A 15,612-nucleotide genomic window follows, 5' to 3' on the forward strand; every position below is an offset into this window, starting at 1 on the left:
ATCTTTCTAGCTGTTTTATCAGCAGTGCTGTGAAAGGATGAAAGGATTTACTCCCCTGCACCACCCCCCCATTTCAGTTTCTATTTCACAAGTCTTTATGTACTTGCTTAGTATCATTAGTATTATGTTGATTTTCTTTTCCATGCACCCTGTACATTGCAGACAGTGGATTTGATGTGAGACTCCACCAGCTGGGCTGCCCCCAGCCTGGGTTGGCAGGGTTATGTAAGCTCCGACTGCTGAGGACTCTGAGCAGCCTTCCTTCCTCTTGCCAAGAGCTCATTCCAGCCTGTCGGCAGATAGCCCCTGGGGAGGTGGGAAGGTGAGTGTGCTGCACCCATGTAACATGAAGTGCCTGCCAGTGGCCCTGCAGGACTCCTGAGCTGCAGCCCGAGCGGGTGAGTGTGTGCTTGTGCTGGCCCAGTCTGAGGGTCCCTCTGGGCGGGTCTCTCTGGGTCAGGCTGGAGCAATCCTGGATGCAGGAGGGTTAGCTTGTTGAAGAACATGGGGAGATCTTTTAGGGGACCACAAAACAGGGCACACCTGTTTGTTTTTCCTGTTTCTCATATCTGGTTTTAGCAAGAAGGAAGTTGGACTAAATAAACGTGGGAGGTTGCTTAGATCTATAGTTTTGTGCTATAGTGACCCGTGCTATATACTGCTCAGTCAGCAGATCTGCAATGGGCTGGTCGGGTAAAAGCCTTGAGAGATCATGTTCCATCAGGTACCAAGTGATTTGGTTTGTCCATCCCAGAATGACCGTGGGATCAGTCCAAAAGATGAAAGTTTCAGTCTCTGAAAGAAAGGGGACACTTGAGTAAGCATCCACCTGCATTCTCCTTCAGTATGAAGGGCTCTGGCTTATTAAACTTGTAAATAGGTTGCAGAGTTCCCTGTCTTTTGCTCTAAGTTACAATTGTAGAATTAAGTTGCAGACTGGAGTTAGTGTGTTCCAGTGTAGAGGGGTATTTTTTGTCTGTTTTTTTCGTTTTAATACCAGAATTTCTTGGGTGGTTTTTTTTTGTTTGTTTTGTTTTTGTGTTTTTTTGTTTGATAACAGCATATGGAACAGGCATTTAAGTGTGAGGAATGAGTGAGTACAGTACAACTGTTCGTTATCTCTTCCTGCTTTTCTTCTTGGTTCTGTGGCCAGTAAGTGAGGTTTTGCATAGAAGCCTTGAAAGTGTTTATATTCTGTTTCAGCCAGGGTTACTGCATATGTTAATGCTCCCTGTTTGGGGGAACAATGGCACGTCTTAGGCTAAGACCCATGGAATCATTGATATTGGTAAAGACCCTTAAGGTGATCAAGTCACACGTGTCATGGTTTGACAGTGCAATGAGGTGCTCCCCCTGCCCCTGCTCCAGCTTGAATTTACCCATAGTCTGCAGTGCCTTAGGGCATTGCATCAAGTGGAGCCGTGTCTGTGAGGCACAGTCTTTCAGGGCTATACCTGCTGCAGCACAGATTCACTCAGGCACAGTCCTTTGAAGTGCGCCTGCTCCAGTATGGCCTGCATGGGCCATAATCCCTCCAGACACTTTGAGAGGTACCTACTCCCACCATCTACAGGTCACAGTGCCTTCAGCTCGAGTTCATCCTGTAGCTCCAGCCTGCCCGGTGCGGCAGTGCAGCACTGGCAGTGATGCCCTGCCCACCCTGCCAGCCCAGGCTCATCTGTGTGGCTACTATCAGAGCGTTCCCAGGCACTGCAGGAAGATGATAAGAATTATGTTCTTCGTGTCTGGTTTTCATCAAACAGTAACTGGCAAACTAAATGCTGTTCCAGCTGACAATAGTCATTCTGGGATGCATGGAAGTTGGGTGGCATGTGAGCGTGGGCAGAGAGAGCTAGTAGTTTCTGGAGGTTCTCCATGGTCAGTGCCCTGCTAGTATTTCCTCCTAACTGAGCTGGGAACATACAGGTCTGTGTTCAGCCTGCAACCATGCAGGGGTTCTTAAACAATTCATATGAAGCTTGGGGCTGTATGTTATACATTCTGTTTTCTGGCTTTCACAAAAATAAGACTGGGAGTCTTATTTCTCATGTAAATAAAAAAAAATGTGCTCAGGACAAACCTTGAAAAAATGTTTACTTCCTTTGGCCACAGCAGCCTTGCTCTCAATCTTACTTGAGCATAAGCACAGAAGTTGAGCTGTTGCTTTCCCTGTGGTGTCTGTCTGCACAGCAGAGCTTTTGTGTCACCTGTGGTCTGTACTACAGGTCTTGCAGGTCTGTTCTGCTGGGCTCTAATCTCTTGTAAAAGATAGGTTCTGTACACAGGAGTGTACTGGATTGTTGGTATTTTCTTGCAATAACTGAACATTGAAAGCTGTGATTAAAAATGGGGTCGATATTTTACTAGTAGATGAGTTTAGAAAAAAATCCCTGCTACTTTAAATTCAGATTTGTTCCAGAGCTGGCACATAATCTACTAAGCAGGAGACATGCTGTTCTTCAAGGGAATTTTTAAAAATTGAACTGATTCCCTACCCTAAGAAATACCTTAAAAATCCTTGTCTCCTCAGACTAGACAGCAGAGGGGCTAAAAAGGGAACTCTAGTGAATGAGTTGCAATATCCAGTGACATCCTCGTTAAAACCTTTTGGTATTCTGACAGTTTGAGTGGTCGAGGACCCTCCAGTGTAACTTCTTTCACATTCACGCTAGTAGGAGTGAATGTGAAAGAGCACTCCAGCACTCATAGCTGGAGTGGACTTTTGCCTCTCTGAAAAACAGGTTTAATGAAAGAGACCAATTTGCAAAACACAGTGCTTGGAACATTGGTCTAGCTGCTTCTGTGCTTTCATGTGCTCCATCCAAAGCTTCTTAAAACCAGGTCACCTTTCAGATATATGTCAGTATGGGATTTTAGGAACCACAGTCTGTATACTCAGTGATCTCTTTCTTGGTTTAATTCTTTTTCCCCTCTTTCTGGACTTCCTTAGAGTTGTGATGCAGGGTTTAAACTGAGCTTGCAGCTGAAGCCTGAGGGTACTTAGGGCTCCTTAGAATAAGAGGAGAATGTCAGTTTGAAAAACAAGGTTAAACAACAACAGTGTTAGGTTGGCACAGGTCTTAAAGAATTGATACATTTGTTCCCTCTGTCTTTTGCTGATTTTCATAGTAGTTTGGTTTTGGTTTTCTTTTGATTGCTTTTTTTTTTTTTACAGTTCTTGGTCAGATAAATTCTTGTGAAGTTCTTCTGGTCACCATTCAGCCAGACTGGAGAAAACAAACCCACACTGCTGGTTCTTCACTCTGTTTGGATCACTCCTGATTTCCTTGTTTTTCTCTTCCTTCTTAGAATTATTTTGTATGATATCAGGATAGATTTGGCTGGGTTTGATTACAGGAAGGAATGTAGGCCATAAATAAGTGGTATATATACTGCTAATACCAGGAATACTGAAATAGCTCATCTCAAAAGACAGGGAAAACCTAGCCAGCTGGCCAGGTGCCAGGAGGCTGCAGGGTTGACAGTCACATATCAAGCCTGAAAGGGAATTAATGGCAGGCTGTGCTCTAAAAAAGAGCATGCTGAGCCGCAGGAGAAATTTTGCAGGCGCAAATTCAGGTAGAGCTGTGTGCTGATGCCTCAATGCAGTTTTGCCCTTCTCTTGACTCCTCTGTCCCCACAAGGTTCTGGCATTCCCATATGGTTTGTCTCTGTGACCCACATGGACTAGGCTAGCTGGCTTCTGTTCCTTGATGGAATGTATTCACGAGGGGCTTGTCTACACAAGTTTGTTTTGGAAATCCTTCTTCTTACACAGTCAGCCTTTTCTGTGCGGCCAGTTAACTGCAAGGGCACTGATAATTTTTGCAGAAGATGGTAGTTCTGTGTTTCTTGTTTTGTAGGAACAGAAGTGTCCATAGCTGCCTCTCTGGAGGTTATATCCATAAGTTACAGCTGTTCTTTGGTGGTGAGAATGTCACTGCCCAACTAAAGACACTTGTTCAAATAATAGTTTATAGTTTGTACAAGGTATGTCTGACAATATTCATGGAGGTTTCCAGGCTTTTTGTATGGGCAACCTGTGCTGCTGTTCTCAAGAACATAAAACAGAATGAGGGCCAGAATTCTGCCTCTGAATTGCTGTGGCACTGTACAGCAGACAAGCGACTTCCAAAATCCCTGCTCTGCTAGAGTGTCATTCACCATTAAAACTGAAATACAGTCAAGTTTAATATAAAGAGTTTTTTATTACCTAGAATACTTTTATAATTGTGATGTGAAACAGAAACAGAAAACTGGTGGGCCAGAATTCAGGCAATCTTGAAAGAAACTGTCGTTTTCCCAAATGGAATAAAAACAGAATGTAAGGTATGGAGTTTGGGTTTTTCAGTTTGCCTGGGTCTGGGGTGTCCTTCCACATAGATTTTTTTTCCCAAGGTATAAAATAATAAAATTAGAGGGAATTTGATGCTAAGAAAGAGGGGTTTGGTAGGAGAATACTGAAGAATTTTCTGATTTGTCACTTTGTTTCTAATATCAGGATTTGGCCATTAGCTGTATGTATTGTATACATACAGTATTTGTCAGGAGTTTCACTCTATTTAAATCCAGAGAATTATATGGTTATGTACTATTTTAAGTTTCTGCCAACCATGAAAATAGCCCTTTTCTTCAAACATGAGTAAGCCAAAAAAAACAACAAAGGCATTATGGAAGTAGCAAATTCTTTTTCTGGTCCAGTTACTAACTGCGTCAGCCATTAAGTTTGCAGCACACACAGTAAGTGTGTCACTTCTCTGGTTCAGAGTAGTGACAGGGAGAGTCACAGACTCTGAGGGAGAGCTGGGCTTTCTGCCTCCCCTGGGGCAGGTTTGTCGGTTCGGCAGCGTGGCCGCAGCACAGAGTGGTAAAGTGACTTGCAGTATTTCTTCAGTGTATCTCAAGGTAGGGAGCAGTGTCACAGAGCATGGGTCAGTCACCTTGGCCTCTCTGAAGGGGCAAATGAGTGCTTCTATCCCTTTCCAGCTCCCATTTAATGAAACCATCACCAGCTACCTTTTCTTTGCCCTTAGATCATGCCTCTGACCTCTCTTCCTCTTGCTCATGAAGGAGATTGGGGGGTTTAAAGGGCAGCTCCACCTGGCAAATGTCACATGCCCTAGTGCCACATGCTAGTGTGGCACCTTAGGTGAACTGTCTACCTAAGCTTCAGGCGATGAGTTACTGTCTGATTCACTCCCCCTCAGTCTGGTGCATCTGTCCTGGCACTCGGGTGTGTCCCGTATCTGTCAGTCGGGTGTGCTGCAGGCTGAGATCAGGGGAGGTGAGCGTGCTACTGCCTGCACTGCCTCAGCTCTCATGCCCAGCTCACCACCCTCAGGCGTGCAGCTGCATGATCAGCACTTGCTGATCAACTCCTGGCTATCAAGGTTAAAAGAGAAAGGTAAAGAAGAAAAATACGGTGTGCTGCTTTAAAGGTAAATGGTTACTTGTGTATTTAGGGTAAGTACTTCTATGTCTGTGCTGTCAGAGTTAAACTGGTGAGATGGTATGGGTCATGCTGTCATTCAGTGAAGCGTATGGCTGTTATGTAAAGGTTTTAATTACTTTCTTCATCTGTCTGCTCAGGAACACCACGCATCTGGCAAAATTTTGAGAAGGCTCAAGGCGTTAAAGAAAGCTCATCTAAATAAAGGAGGGTTAACGTGACATTGCAGTTACTTAATCCTGTATTGTCCTGCCATGTGACTGCAGGGATACTGAGGCGCAGCATTTCTTTTGCCTGGTGCACAGTTTACGCTTTTCCTGTCATCTTTCAGAATCAGGTGCTTTGTTGAACACACCATGAAAAAGAAACAGAGGGGCAGCATACTTATTACAGCAAGGCTTCTGCACACAGTGACATTTCCAAGGTACAGTGACAAACTCACAGGCTGAAGAATGAATCAAAGGCAATCCCTACAGTCAGCTTTTGGACTTTTACCAGAATCAAGGAGAGCTACTCTGTTAAGGTCAGCTATTCAAAATTAGCTAGAAGTATCTGGATTTATTTGGAGCAGTTAATCAGCTTTCTGTTTGACCTTTGTTTATCAAGTTAGTTCTCAAAGGATCAAGCTAAAATCTAAATATTTGTGTCAAATATTTTGCATGTATCAAATGTATTGCATAGACAGTGAGCACCTGCCTGCTTTCTTGCATAAACTTTGCAGCTTTAATTGCAAAGCCTCTTTTACCTTGCAGCTGAAGATCCTGACACATCAACTCTATTAGTGAGGAATGGCTGTATACAGCTTCCAGTTTTATCTCTGATTTTGAAGAGGACGTGCAATATGTAGATGTACCAGATTTGGTTTTGAACAAATTTTCAAAATAGTCTTTGGACTTTCTAGTAAGCTGCTATTTTTTTTTCTTTTGCTGCATTTATCACAGTGTCTGTAATGTACAAGATTGCATATTCATACAGAATTGCTTCATTTAAACTTACCAGGACATCTTGTTAAATGGGGAAGTGATTACCCTATAGACTATGACAACAGGATATGTGAATGAAGGAATTCTTGGGAAATACCGCTGTTCCAGGTGGCATCATGAGGACAGCAGAGAAGACGATGGGCGTCCGCAGTGCCATGAAGGAGATGAAGAGGGCCAACAGCACAGGCTGACCCCATTTGAGAAACTAATGCAGGATATGTCTCATAATGAAAAAGTGGTGAAAGAATTAACCCTCGGGAAGAGAATTGCCTTCTATCGAGTCAGAGGAGAAATAGGAAGCGGGAATTTCTCACAAGTGAAGCTTGGAATTCATTCCCTAACCAAAGGTAGGCACCACTGTATGCTGAGTGACCTATATAAATAGCCTCTTACAGGAAGAAAGATGGTGTATGAGCATTAAATATACATATAGAGTGTGTGTGCAGTTGTGTGTGTGTGTGTGTGTCTGTGTGTGTGTATTTTTAATGGTTTTGAGTTAATCTGTAGGCAGGGTCGCACATAAATGCTCAGGGTCGGATTAGGCTTTAAAGAAACTAGAAACATTTTCTTCACATGGCAGCTATTACAGGAGGAGTTCAGCACTGCACTTTATGGAGTTAAAGTATCTTATCCCATGCCTCAAACACTTCACACTTTGAAATGTGGTATTGGGGCCTCTCCTCCTATAACCTGCCCTGTGCATCCACCCTCTTCCCTACCCCAGCTTCTGGCCTGCAGGGATACAGGTGATGAATACTCAGGATAGCAGCCTCAGCATGCTCCTGCCTGCAGCCAGAGAGGTAGCAAGGCTGCCTTTGTTTCATCACAAATTTTACTAGTATGGACAAAAGATTTTATTTGGTCACGGTAATTTTGGTGAGAAATGCTATGCCTGCTTAACTGACTCATTTGCAGATGGGTTCTTTACTGTAAAAAGCAGGAATGGGAGTGGGAGGAACAGATGCAGGAAAACAAGCCAAACCGGTGTTTTTGTTGAATTGTCAGTTATTTTTCTTGTTTTAATTATACAAAGCACCCTCTCTGCTGCTTCTAGGAAGGACTAGAAGGGCTAAGTAACTGCAGTGGACACTCCAATCATAAGGTATAGCTAAGAACTTGTCATCAACTGTCCCATTTCTTCTTCTGCCTTTCTCTGACAATAATAGAAATTGTTGTTTTCCGTCAGGGTGGCTAGTTTTCTCTGCATCTTTGTGCACTACTATCTTGCTTTTCTTCTAACAGTCTTTACTTTTCAGTTTGATTGATTCCACTTCCTTTCATCATCTTACTGGTGAGACAACAAGATATGCCCCAAAACTCTATTATCTGTTGTTATTTTCTCTAATTACCTCTTTCAGCCCAGATTTAAGAGGGGCAAAAGCTCACAATTATCCCTCAGGTGCAGCGGTTGTTGTACTGGGAATCTAAGTGGATAACCGATGGTATTTAATTTCTCACATTTAAGCCTGCCAATACCCAAGGGTTGCTTTAACTGGGTGTTGAGTTTTTGGTTATGCTTATTTCAGAAAAGCATTTGTGTTCTACTTGGCTCACAAGTTGTTCTGTGATATTTCTTTTTCTTCCCGAGGTAACTGTTTTGTGCTTACTGCTGGAGGAAATGTTACTTCTGTACTGGGATCACAAGGAATGTTCATGAAAGGCAGTTAAAAATTTGATCTGGATGAACCCTTTGCTGAACTTACTTAGGGACTAGGATGCTTTAGAATCTGAATAGAGCTGATGGAAAAATTTTTAACTTCGGTGAATATATTAAGCTCAGACAAACTAAATAATCAAAACCAAAACTCCAAAACTGTTGAGTTTTTTGTTTGTTTGTTTGTTTGTTGTTTTTGTTTGTGTTTTTTGGGGTGTTTTTGTTTGTTTTTTTTCTGGAAAACATTATTTTTCAACAGAAATCTCTCAAATTATTTTGCTTTTGTTTGTTTTAAACTTTTTTGGTTAAAATGTTGCCTGGGAAGGGAGTTGATTTATTGATGCTAAAATTGTAACTGTCATGAGGAAGGAAGAATGAAAGATAAATATTTTCTGACTCATCTCTGCCTGTGAGTTTATCTGTGCTAGTAAAATGCAGTACATGAGTGGAAGAACAGGAGCATGCACATAGGCATTCATGTATATACACTCACCACCACCTAAGAGGAATCTGTTTTTTACAATAGATACACATTGTTGTGTTGGCAATGAAATGATATTCCTGCACAATGTTAATGAGTGCAAGTAGTTTTTGTTTTGTTTGAGGTTTGTTTTTTTTTTTTTTGGGGGGGTTTTTTTGGTTTTTTTGGTTTTTTTAATCTGATGATAAACGGCTTCGTCATTAAAGCTGTTCTGGTCTCTGTGGTGTGTATGTCAGAGGGCTGTTCAGCTCTTCAATTACTGCCAGTTTTAACTTGATCTCTGTCTTGTACCATCCTGTATCAAAAGATGAAAAAATTTTGGTTTTTACTAAGATGAACCTTTGTAACAATTACATATATGTGCTTTTCTGTTGCCCTAGTGATATGTTGCAGCAAGGCGCATGAGAGAGAGAGAGATCAAAAAACTTTAGGATCACACTGGACGATGAACTCTGTTTCCCTCACAAGGACTGTCTTGGTTGTTTAGAAAACACAGAAAAATCTTGGGTGCTATGATGTGGACGCCATGTCCCACAGCTTGGACAGGTGCACTCTTCACTGGATAAAAAGCAGGATGACTGGAGCCAGGGAGTGGTGCTGAGTGGAGTTATATTCATCTGGGGCTAGTCACTAGCGGAATTCCACAGGTCTCAGTATTAATGTCAGTCAGTTTGCAGGTGACAGCACATTAGGTAGGAGTGCTGATTTGCTGGAGGGCAGGAAGGCTCTGCAGAGGGATCTGGCCAGGCTGGATCATGGCCAAGGCCAGTGGTGTGAGGTTTAACAAGGCCAAGTGCTGGGTCCTGCCCTTGGGTCACAACAACCCCAGGCAGTGCCACAGGCTGGGACAGAGTGGCTGGGAAGGGCCTGGGGGTGCTGGTGCCAGCAGCTGAACATGAGCCAGGGTGTGCCCAGGTGGCCAAGAAGGCCAATGGCATCCTGGCCTGCATGAGCAATAGTGTGGCCAGCAGGAGCAGGGCAGGGATTGTCCCCCTGTCCTGGGCACTGCTGAGGCCACACCTCACATCCTGTGTTTCATTTGTTATGGACTCTTTACTAAAAGAGAGACTTTGAAGTGCTGAAGAGTCCGGAGAAGGGCAACGGAGCTGGGGCAGGGTCTGGAGCACCAGTCCTGTGAGGAGCAGCTGAGGGAGCTGGGGGTGTTCAGCTTGTAGAAAAGGAAGCTCAGGGGAAATCTTTTCACTCCCTACAACTTGACAGGAGGCTGTAGCCACCTGGGGGTTGGCCTCTTCTCCCAGGTAACAAGGGATAGAATAAGAGGAAATGGCCTTATATGGTGGTAGGAAAAGTTGAGATTTAGGTTGGACATTAGAAAAAAAATTATATACCACAGGGGTGGTCAGGCCTCAGAATGGGCTCCCAGTGAACTGGTGAGGTCACCATCTCTGGAGATACTTAAAAATGTGTAGATCTGCCAGTTAGGGACAATGTTTAGTGGTAGGCTTGACAGGTTGGACTTCATGATCTTAGAGATCTTTTCTGATTTATGCTTCTATGTGTGTTGTGTTATTCAGCGGCTTTGCCCACTTTTTCAACCTGAATTTTGGCTGAGATTTTCTCCAGAAATTAATGTAGTGTTCTTGCTAAGGACTGTTAAGTTCCTAAGCCCTGTATAACTTTTATTTTACGTGCCTTCAAGCTGACAAGGGAAGTGTGAGAGCACAGCTGAATAAAAGCAATTAAGAGCATCCAAAATGTATAGCTAGTAACAAGCCTGTCTAATGTGACACTACTAGCAAAAGCAGGAATGTCCAGGCACCCAATTTGCCTTTTTTTTTTAAGCTATTTTAACTTAGTTTTGTTTGCATTTTTTTTCCTTCAGCCATCACAACATACACCATTTCTTCCTGAAATTATTTCCCAACCTTTTCCTAGTTTCTCTTACTAAGACTTCACTAGTACTTTTCAAACCTCATACATTGCATATAGTCAATCAAAATCTCTTTGAACTCTTTTTGTAATTACTTTGGTAAATAAGCTGGCTGCTAAAAATGGCCTTCTGTTCAGCACAGCTGCTAAGCAAGCATAATAGAGGATTTGTGAACCAAGCATTGTTTGGAAGCAGAAAGGAAGAGTTTACAAAAAAAATAAGAAGGTGTCAGATTTTTTGAACTCAAGGTGGTCTGGGTTTCTTTGCACATCATGCATTTGCAGTGATGTAGATTTAAAGGAGCTAATTTATGGTGGTGTTTGAGTAGGATCAGGCTCTTCAGTTCTAAACCTTTTCCCCCCACTCCTCTTTCCTTTTAAAACATTGCAGGGAAGCTTACCAGGAAGAAAAGTAGAGCAAAATGAAAGGGAATAACATTAACCTAGAAGATTTTATTTTAAAGCCCTAAGGTCTCCAGCTTCTGTAGATCAAGAATGATCTTGAATGATGAAATTGCATGGTTAAGACTGTAAAAGTTGTAAGCATTTAGATGTGCAGATATAACCTACTGCAAGCTGCTTCTCTTTCCCCTTGGTTTAGGAGATCAGTGTGCTGTGACTATGACAAGGGTCTCTCACTAGGTCAGCAGTCAGAGCGCTGCCAGCGTCGCTGTCAGCAGCTGCATTTCCTCCTGGTTCATCCACCTCCACACAGGAGCTACCTGATTGCCTGAGGGGCTCTCCCTCGGGTCAGAGAGAGGCAGTGGCCAGGACAACTGCCTTGTACTCAGCACTCCTGAAAACAGGCACATCAAGGGATAATTCAGCACCTTCCACCTCAAGAATCACATGTGCTTTCAAGCATCTGCTGCAGTTCAGTAGGGAGATCAATTGATATATGTATCATACTAAAAAAATGTAAATATACCAAACATGGAATTTTCTTGATCTGTACAGACACATGTGTAAGTATCCTTAATATTCCTTTATGTGTGTTGAAATACTAAACTTAACTTAAAACTTGATAACATTCAGTAAAAACTTGAATGCTTTTATACCTGAACATGTGTAAAAATATAATAGCCTTCTCACTCTTTTTTTATAGCAAAAAGTGAACAATACCTTTTTTCCTAATTTATTCCCATTTACTAGAAATCAAGGTAAAGTATTTTTCTGAAATATTTATTAAAAGTGATTAAGTATTAAGAAATATGTGATTGTTTGACTAAGATAGTCTTGAGGAAAAAAAAAAAACAAGCAACAAAGAATACCTTCTACCCAGGAGTAAATAGTTGTTTATATTGCTGTGATCCATTTTAATTTTGCTGTCCTGACAAGTTATACAAAGCCACCGTAAACCTGTTTTAACCAGACTAATCCTTCAAATACCAGCTGTATTCAGAAGAGTAAAGACAAAAGCTGTACCCGAGAGCCTAATACAGGAACATAAGGGCAAATGTGACTGAGCTATTCGTACTGCTCTGAGCTACCCTGATGATGTGGTGCAGCTGCAGATGCATATATGTGTTTTGGGGCTTTTGGCTTCAGTATGTAGGCTTCCAGAAACACGGAGGACTTAGCAGAAGCTTTGCATTACCAGAACAGCATATGCCAGCTAGATTTGCTGTCTTACAGGATCCTGTGACTTCCTCCACTGCTCAGAATAAAATAGCCAAAGCCTCTAAATTCCCCACAAGTCAGTCTGTCTGGTTGGAAACAAAGCACACAAATTTTGCATCTCCATTACTCCCTAAGTACCTGGCTCATCTGAGGAGCTCTGAGCTAACAACAAAAGCACAGACTTTCTCTACCAGCAGTGAACACCAAAAGCAGATGCTGTACCTTCAGGCATGTATTAGTAAAGCACATCAAGGCAGTAGATGATTTGATTAACCCTTGAAATATTCTACCAGTCTTCAGTTAACTCAGCACTGAGCAGGATGTCATAGACAGAAAGGGGGATGGGTTGTGTGAAAGACTGCAGAGCTTAGTAGGCCCCTGCAGCTCAGTTTACATTGATGAGGTGAAATTTTATTGCACTTCTACAACCAAGCATTGTTGTGTGTAAATAGTATTACCATTTGTACCTATTACATTAACACACAGAAAAAATGTTCTTCTTCTCAGAGAAAGTTGCAATAAAGATTTTGGACAAGACAAAGCTAGACCGGAAGACTCAACGTTTGCTGTCTCGTGAGATATCCAGCATGGAAAAACTGCACCACCCGAATATCATCAGGCTGTATGAAGTGGTAGAGACACTCTCAAAACTGCACCTGGTGATGGAGTATGCAGGAGGTGGGGAGCTCTTCACTAAAATTAGTACAGAAGGAAAGCTGCTAGAAACAGAATGTAAAATAATCTTCTCCCAGATTGTGTCTGCTGTGAAGCACATGGTAAGTTGCTCTTACACAGACGTGCTGCATCTCACTACACATTTTGTGGATATTTCTTTTGACTTTCAACAGTAGATTTACCCAAAATTTCAGGCCCACGTTTCTGAAAAGCAAAACAGCTATAGAAGAGCTGTGTTAAAGGTTTTCACATCCACCTTAAGTTACTGCCTCTCTGTTGACAGCTTTTGGGAGGAGACTGAACTGGAAACACTTGGTGGGTGGAATCACCCTTTTAGCTCCAGTGTTCTGTTTGCTCTAATGTGCTGTGGGCACCAGTGAACAAAGCTTCGTTTCTTTCCTCTGTTTCAAAACATAGAATCACTATTCCACTTCCAGAGGCTGGTTATGTGTTGTAAACATCTGGCTTACTTATTAATGAATATGGGAATCTGCCACTTAAAAAATAGTAAATTCCTGGTCCTCGCTTCACTGCAAATCTCTGAGGTTAACACCCAACAAATCACTTCTTGCCTAATCTTCAGTGTATATACTTAGGATGATGCTATTTGTGTAGAGACCAAAGCATCTTGTCAAGGCAGAAAAGGACCAAACCGAAGCAAAATGTACCTCGGTACATCTTCTCTAAACCTTACAGAGTAATTACAGCTACTTCAAAAAATAAAATCGGGAAGAACTGTTCTACAAGTCTGAGAAGTGGCATTCATTAAAATTGGCTCAGGGTGCCCTCCGGTGGCTCCTGTCCTCCTTGCCACGTAGGAGTTTCTGGTGAAGTCAGAAAGAAGGGTGTTCCCAGGTACGATGTCGAGAGGCTGAATCGCACACTACTTGTGCCTTACATAAATAGCATGCATTTCTTATGTATTTTGAAGAAATTATTGTATTTGCTTTAAGTGGTGGATTAGCTTCAACATTTTATCCACAGGACAGGCATCCTGCAGCTACAGGAACTGAATTTACATTTCAAAATTACACCACATCTACTTTGTTAGAATTAAACAGACTACCAAGCTGGCCAACCTCTTCATTTGTACACAGAGACTTCTGCACATTTCACTTGTGCTAAGCCATCACATCCAGGTTACATCAATTCCATCTCCCTGCTGCCAGTCCCCAAGGACTGAGGATCTCTGGCTGTTACTGATTAGAGATTATATAGGATGCCAAAGGGTTTCTTTATTGCCTCCAGATACTGTATGATGTTACGCCACAGGATAAGGCAGAGTGCTCATCCATTCCTTCTAGTTATTTCAAAGATTAAGCTGAACTCTTACTTAATCAGGACAGGTGTGTCCTGACTAAGAAGAGCAAAATCAGTTTGAGTCCTTCGCTACTACTGGCATTTCTGAGGGAAAAAGGTAGAAGTTATGGTGTATGTATTATAGGTTTCTAAAACTAGAACACCACTAAACTTGGTTGTCCTGAAACATGAAGTACTAAGAAGCCCAACTCTTCTGCCACCACCAGTTCCTCACAGGACATTAGATCACAGGATGTAATGATAGCAAATGTTTTACCTTATAATGTTCAATTGGTGAACGAATTTAAATCTGTAATTTACACATAGTAACTGCAAAACCAAGTGCTGTAACTCTAAAAAAATACTGATTTTGCACATGAAGGTGTCTAGTCTTGTAGGATTAGCCACACTGCACTCACACTTTTGCTTCATGAAAATAGTTGCTATTAGTTAAAAAGACTGCAGTGCTTAAAAAATACCAGCATCTTTCTTCTCCCTATAGTCAATTGGTTTTGTATCTTTGGAGAATTAAGTTAAATTTGTTTAATACTTTTTCCAGTTGCAATACTTGCAACTTGTTTCTGAACTTGCCCAAGACAGCTCCCTTTCTCCTTCAGGGTAATTAACTGAGTAGGGATAGCCATTGAGAACTTTCCTAGGAACAAACCAATACCAAATTTTCCTCTTCTTCCACAGCATGACAATAATATCATCCACCGGGACCTGAAAGCAGAAAACGTCTTCTACGCCAGTAACACCTGTGTTAAGGTGGGAGACTTTGGATTCAGCACAGTAAGTAGAAGAGATGAGACTTTAAAGACTTTCTGTGGCTCTCCTCCTTATGCTGCTCCTGAACTCTTCCGAGACGAAAACTATATCGGCATTTATGTAGACATCTGGGCACTGGGAATCCTCTTATACTTCATGATGACAGGTAGCATGCCATTCCGGGCAGATACAGTAGGCAAACTGAAGAAGTGCATTCTTGAAGGGACATACACTTTGCCTCCCTGCCTCTCAGAAAATTGCCAGAAACTGATAAAAGGAGTCCTTCAGCCAGTACCAACCAAGCGATATTCTGTTAAATTGATTATGAACAGTGAGTGGATGCAAGGAATACAGTTCCCCAAACCTTTACAGACATTTAAACTGGATCCAAAGTATTTATCAGACATCAGTACACTCAAAGAAGAAGAAATTGAAGTGAAAAATATTCTGGAAGATCTGGGAATCACAGAACAGCACATTCAAAACAACCGGGGAAGAGATGCACGCAGCTCCATAACGGGGGTCTACAGAATTGTGCTGCACAGAGTACAGAAGAAAAGGGCACTGGAATCTGTTCCTATCATGTCCCAGCCAGATCCAAAAGAAGAAGACTCGAGGAATGGAATCACTTCTTACAGTGGCATTAAACACACATCCAAGCTGTGTTCTATTTTATAAAATTGCACTGCTGGCTTTATGCTCAGCACATTTGACAAAGGGGATTATTCACTTATCCTTAAGTTGTAGTGTTACGGTTTTTTTTGTAATTTTTGAATAAACCAAAAATGCCTCA

The 15,612-nt window shown here is 42.1% G+C and overlaps 1 protein-coding gene across 15 annotated transcripts; it reads left to right on the top strand.

Annotated features, from left to right (window-relative positions):
* The first annotated feature begins 298 nt into the window (after positions 1-298).
* Positions 299-15,612, top strand: NIM1K (NIM1 serine/threonine protein kinase). Of its 15 annotated transcripts, none has more exons than XM_033085368.2 (5): positions 299-322; positions 5,781-5,972; positions 6,541-6,779; positions 12,585-12,853; positions 14,748-15,612. In XM_033085368.2, exons 2-5 carry the CDS (start codon positions 5,902-5,904, stop codon positions 15,495-15,497), a joined length of 1,329 nt encoding a protein of 442 aa, XP_032941259.1. In that variant the 5' UTR covers positions 299-322; positions 5,781-5,901; the 3' UTR covers positions 15,498-15,612. The 15 variants fall into 15 exon arrangements, with proteins under 15 accessions (XP_032941259.1, XP_042636085.1, XP_032941258.1 ...); XM_042780151.1 differs by having other exon boundaries at positions 308-322; positions 5,590-5,972; XM_033085367.1 differs by having other exon boundaries at positions 311-398.

The sequence above is a fragment of the Catharus ustulatus genome, chromosome Z (assembly GCF_009819885.2).
Source record: "Catharus ustulatus isolate bCatUst1 chromosome Z, bCatUst1.pri.v2, whole genome shotgun sequence".
NCBI classification, from domain to species: Eukaryota; Metazoa; Chordata; class Aves; order Passeriformes; family Turdidae; genus Catharus; species Catharus ustulatus.

Coding starts and splice junctions, on each gene's coding strand:
- NIM1K (XM_033085368.2), top strand. CDS start 5,902: ATGAATCAAAGGCAATCCCTACAGTCAGCTTTTGGACTTTTACCAGAA. Junction 5,973..6,540: donor AGGAGAGCTACTCTGTTAAG/GTCAGCTATTCA, acceptor CCGCTGTTCCAG/GTGGCATCATGAGGACAGCA. Junction 6,780..12,584: donor AATTCATTCCCTAACCAAAG/GTAGGCACCACT, acceptor TCTTCTTCTCAG/AGAAAGTTGCAATAAAGATT.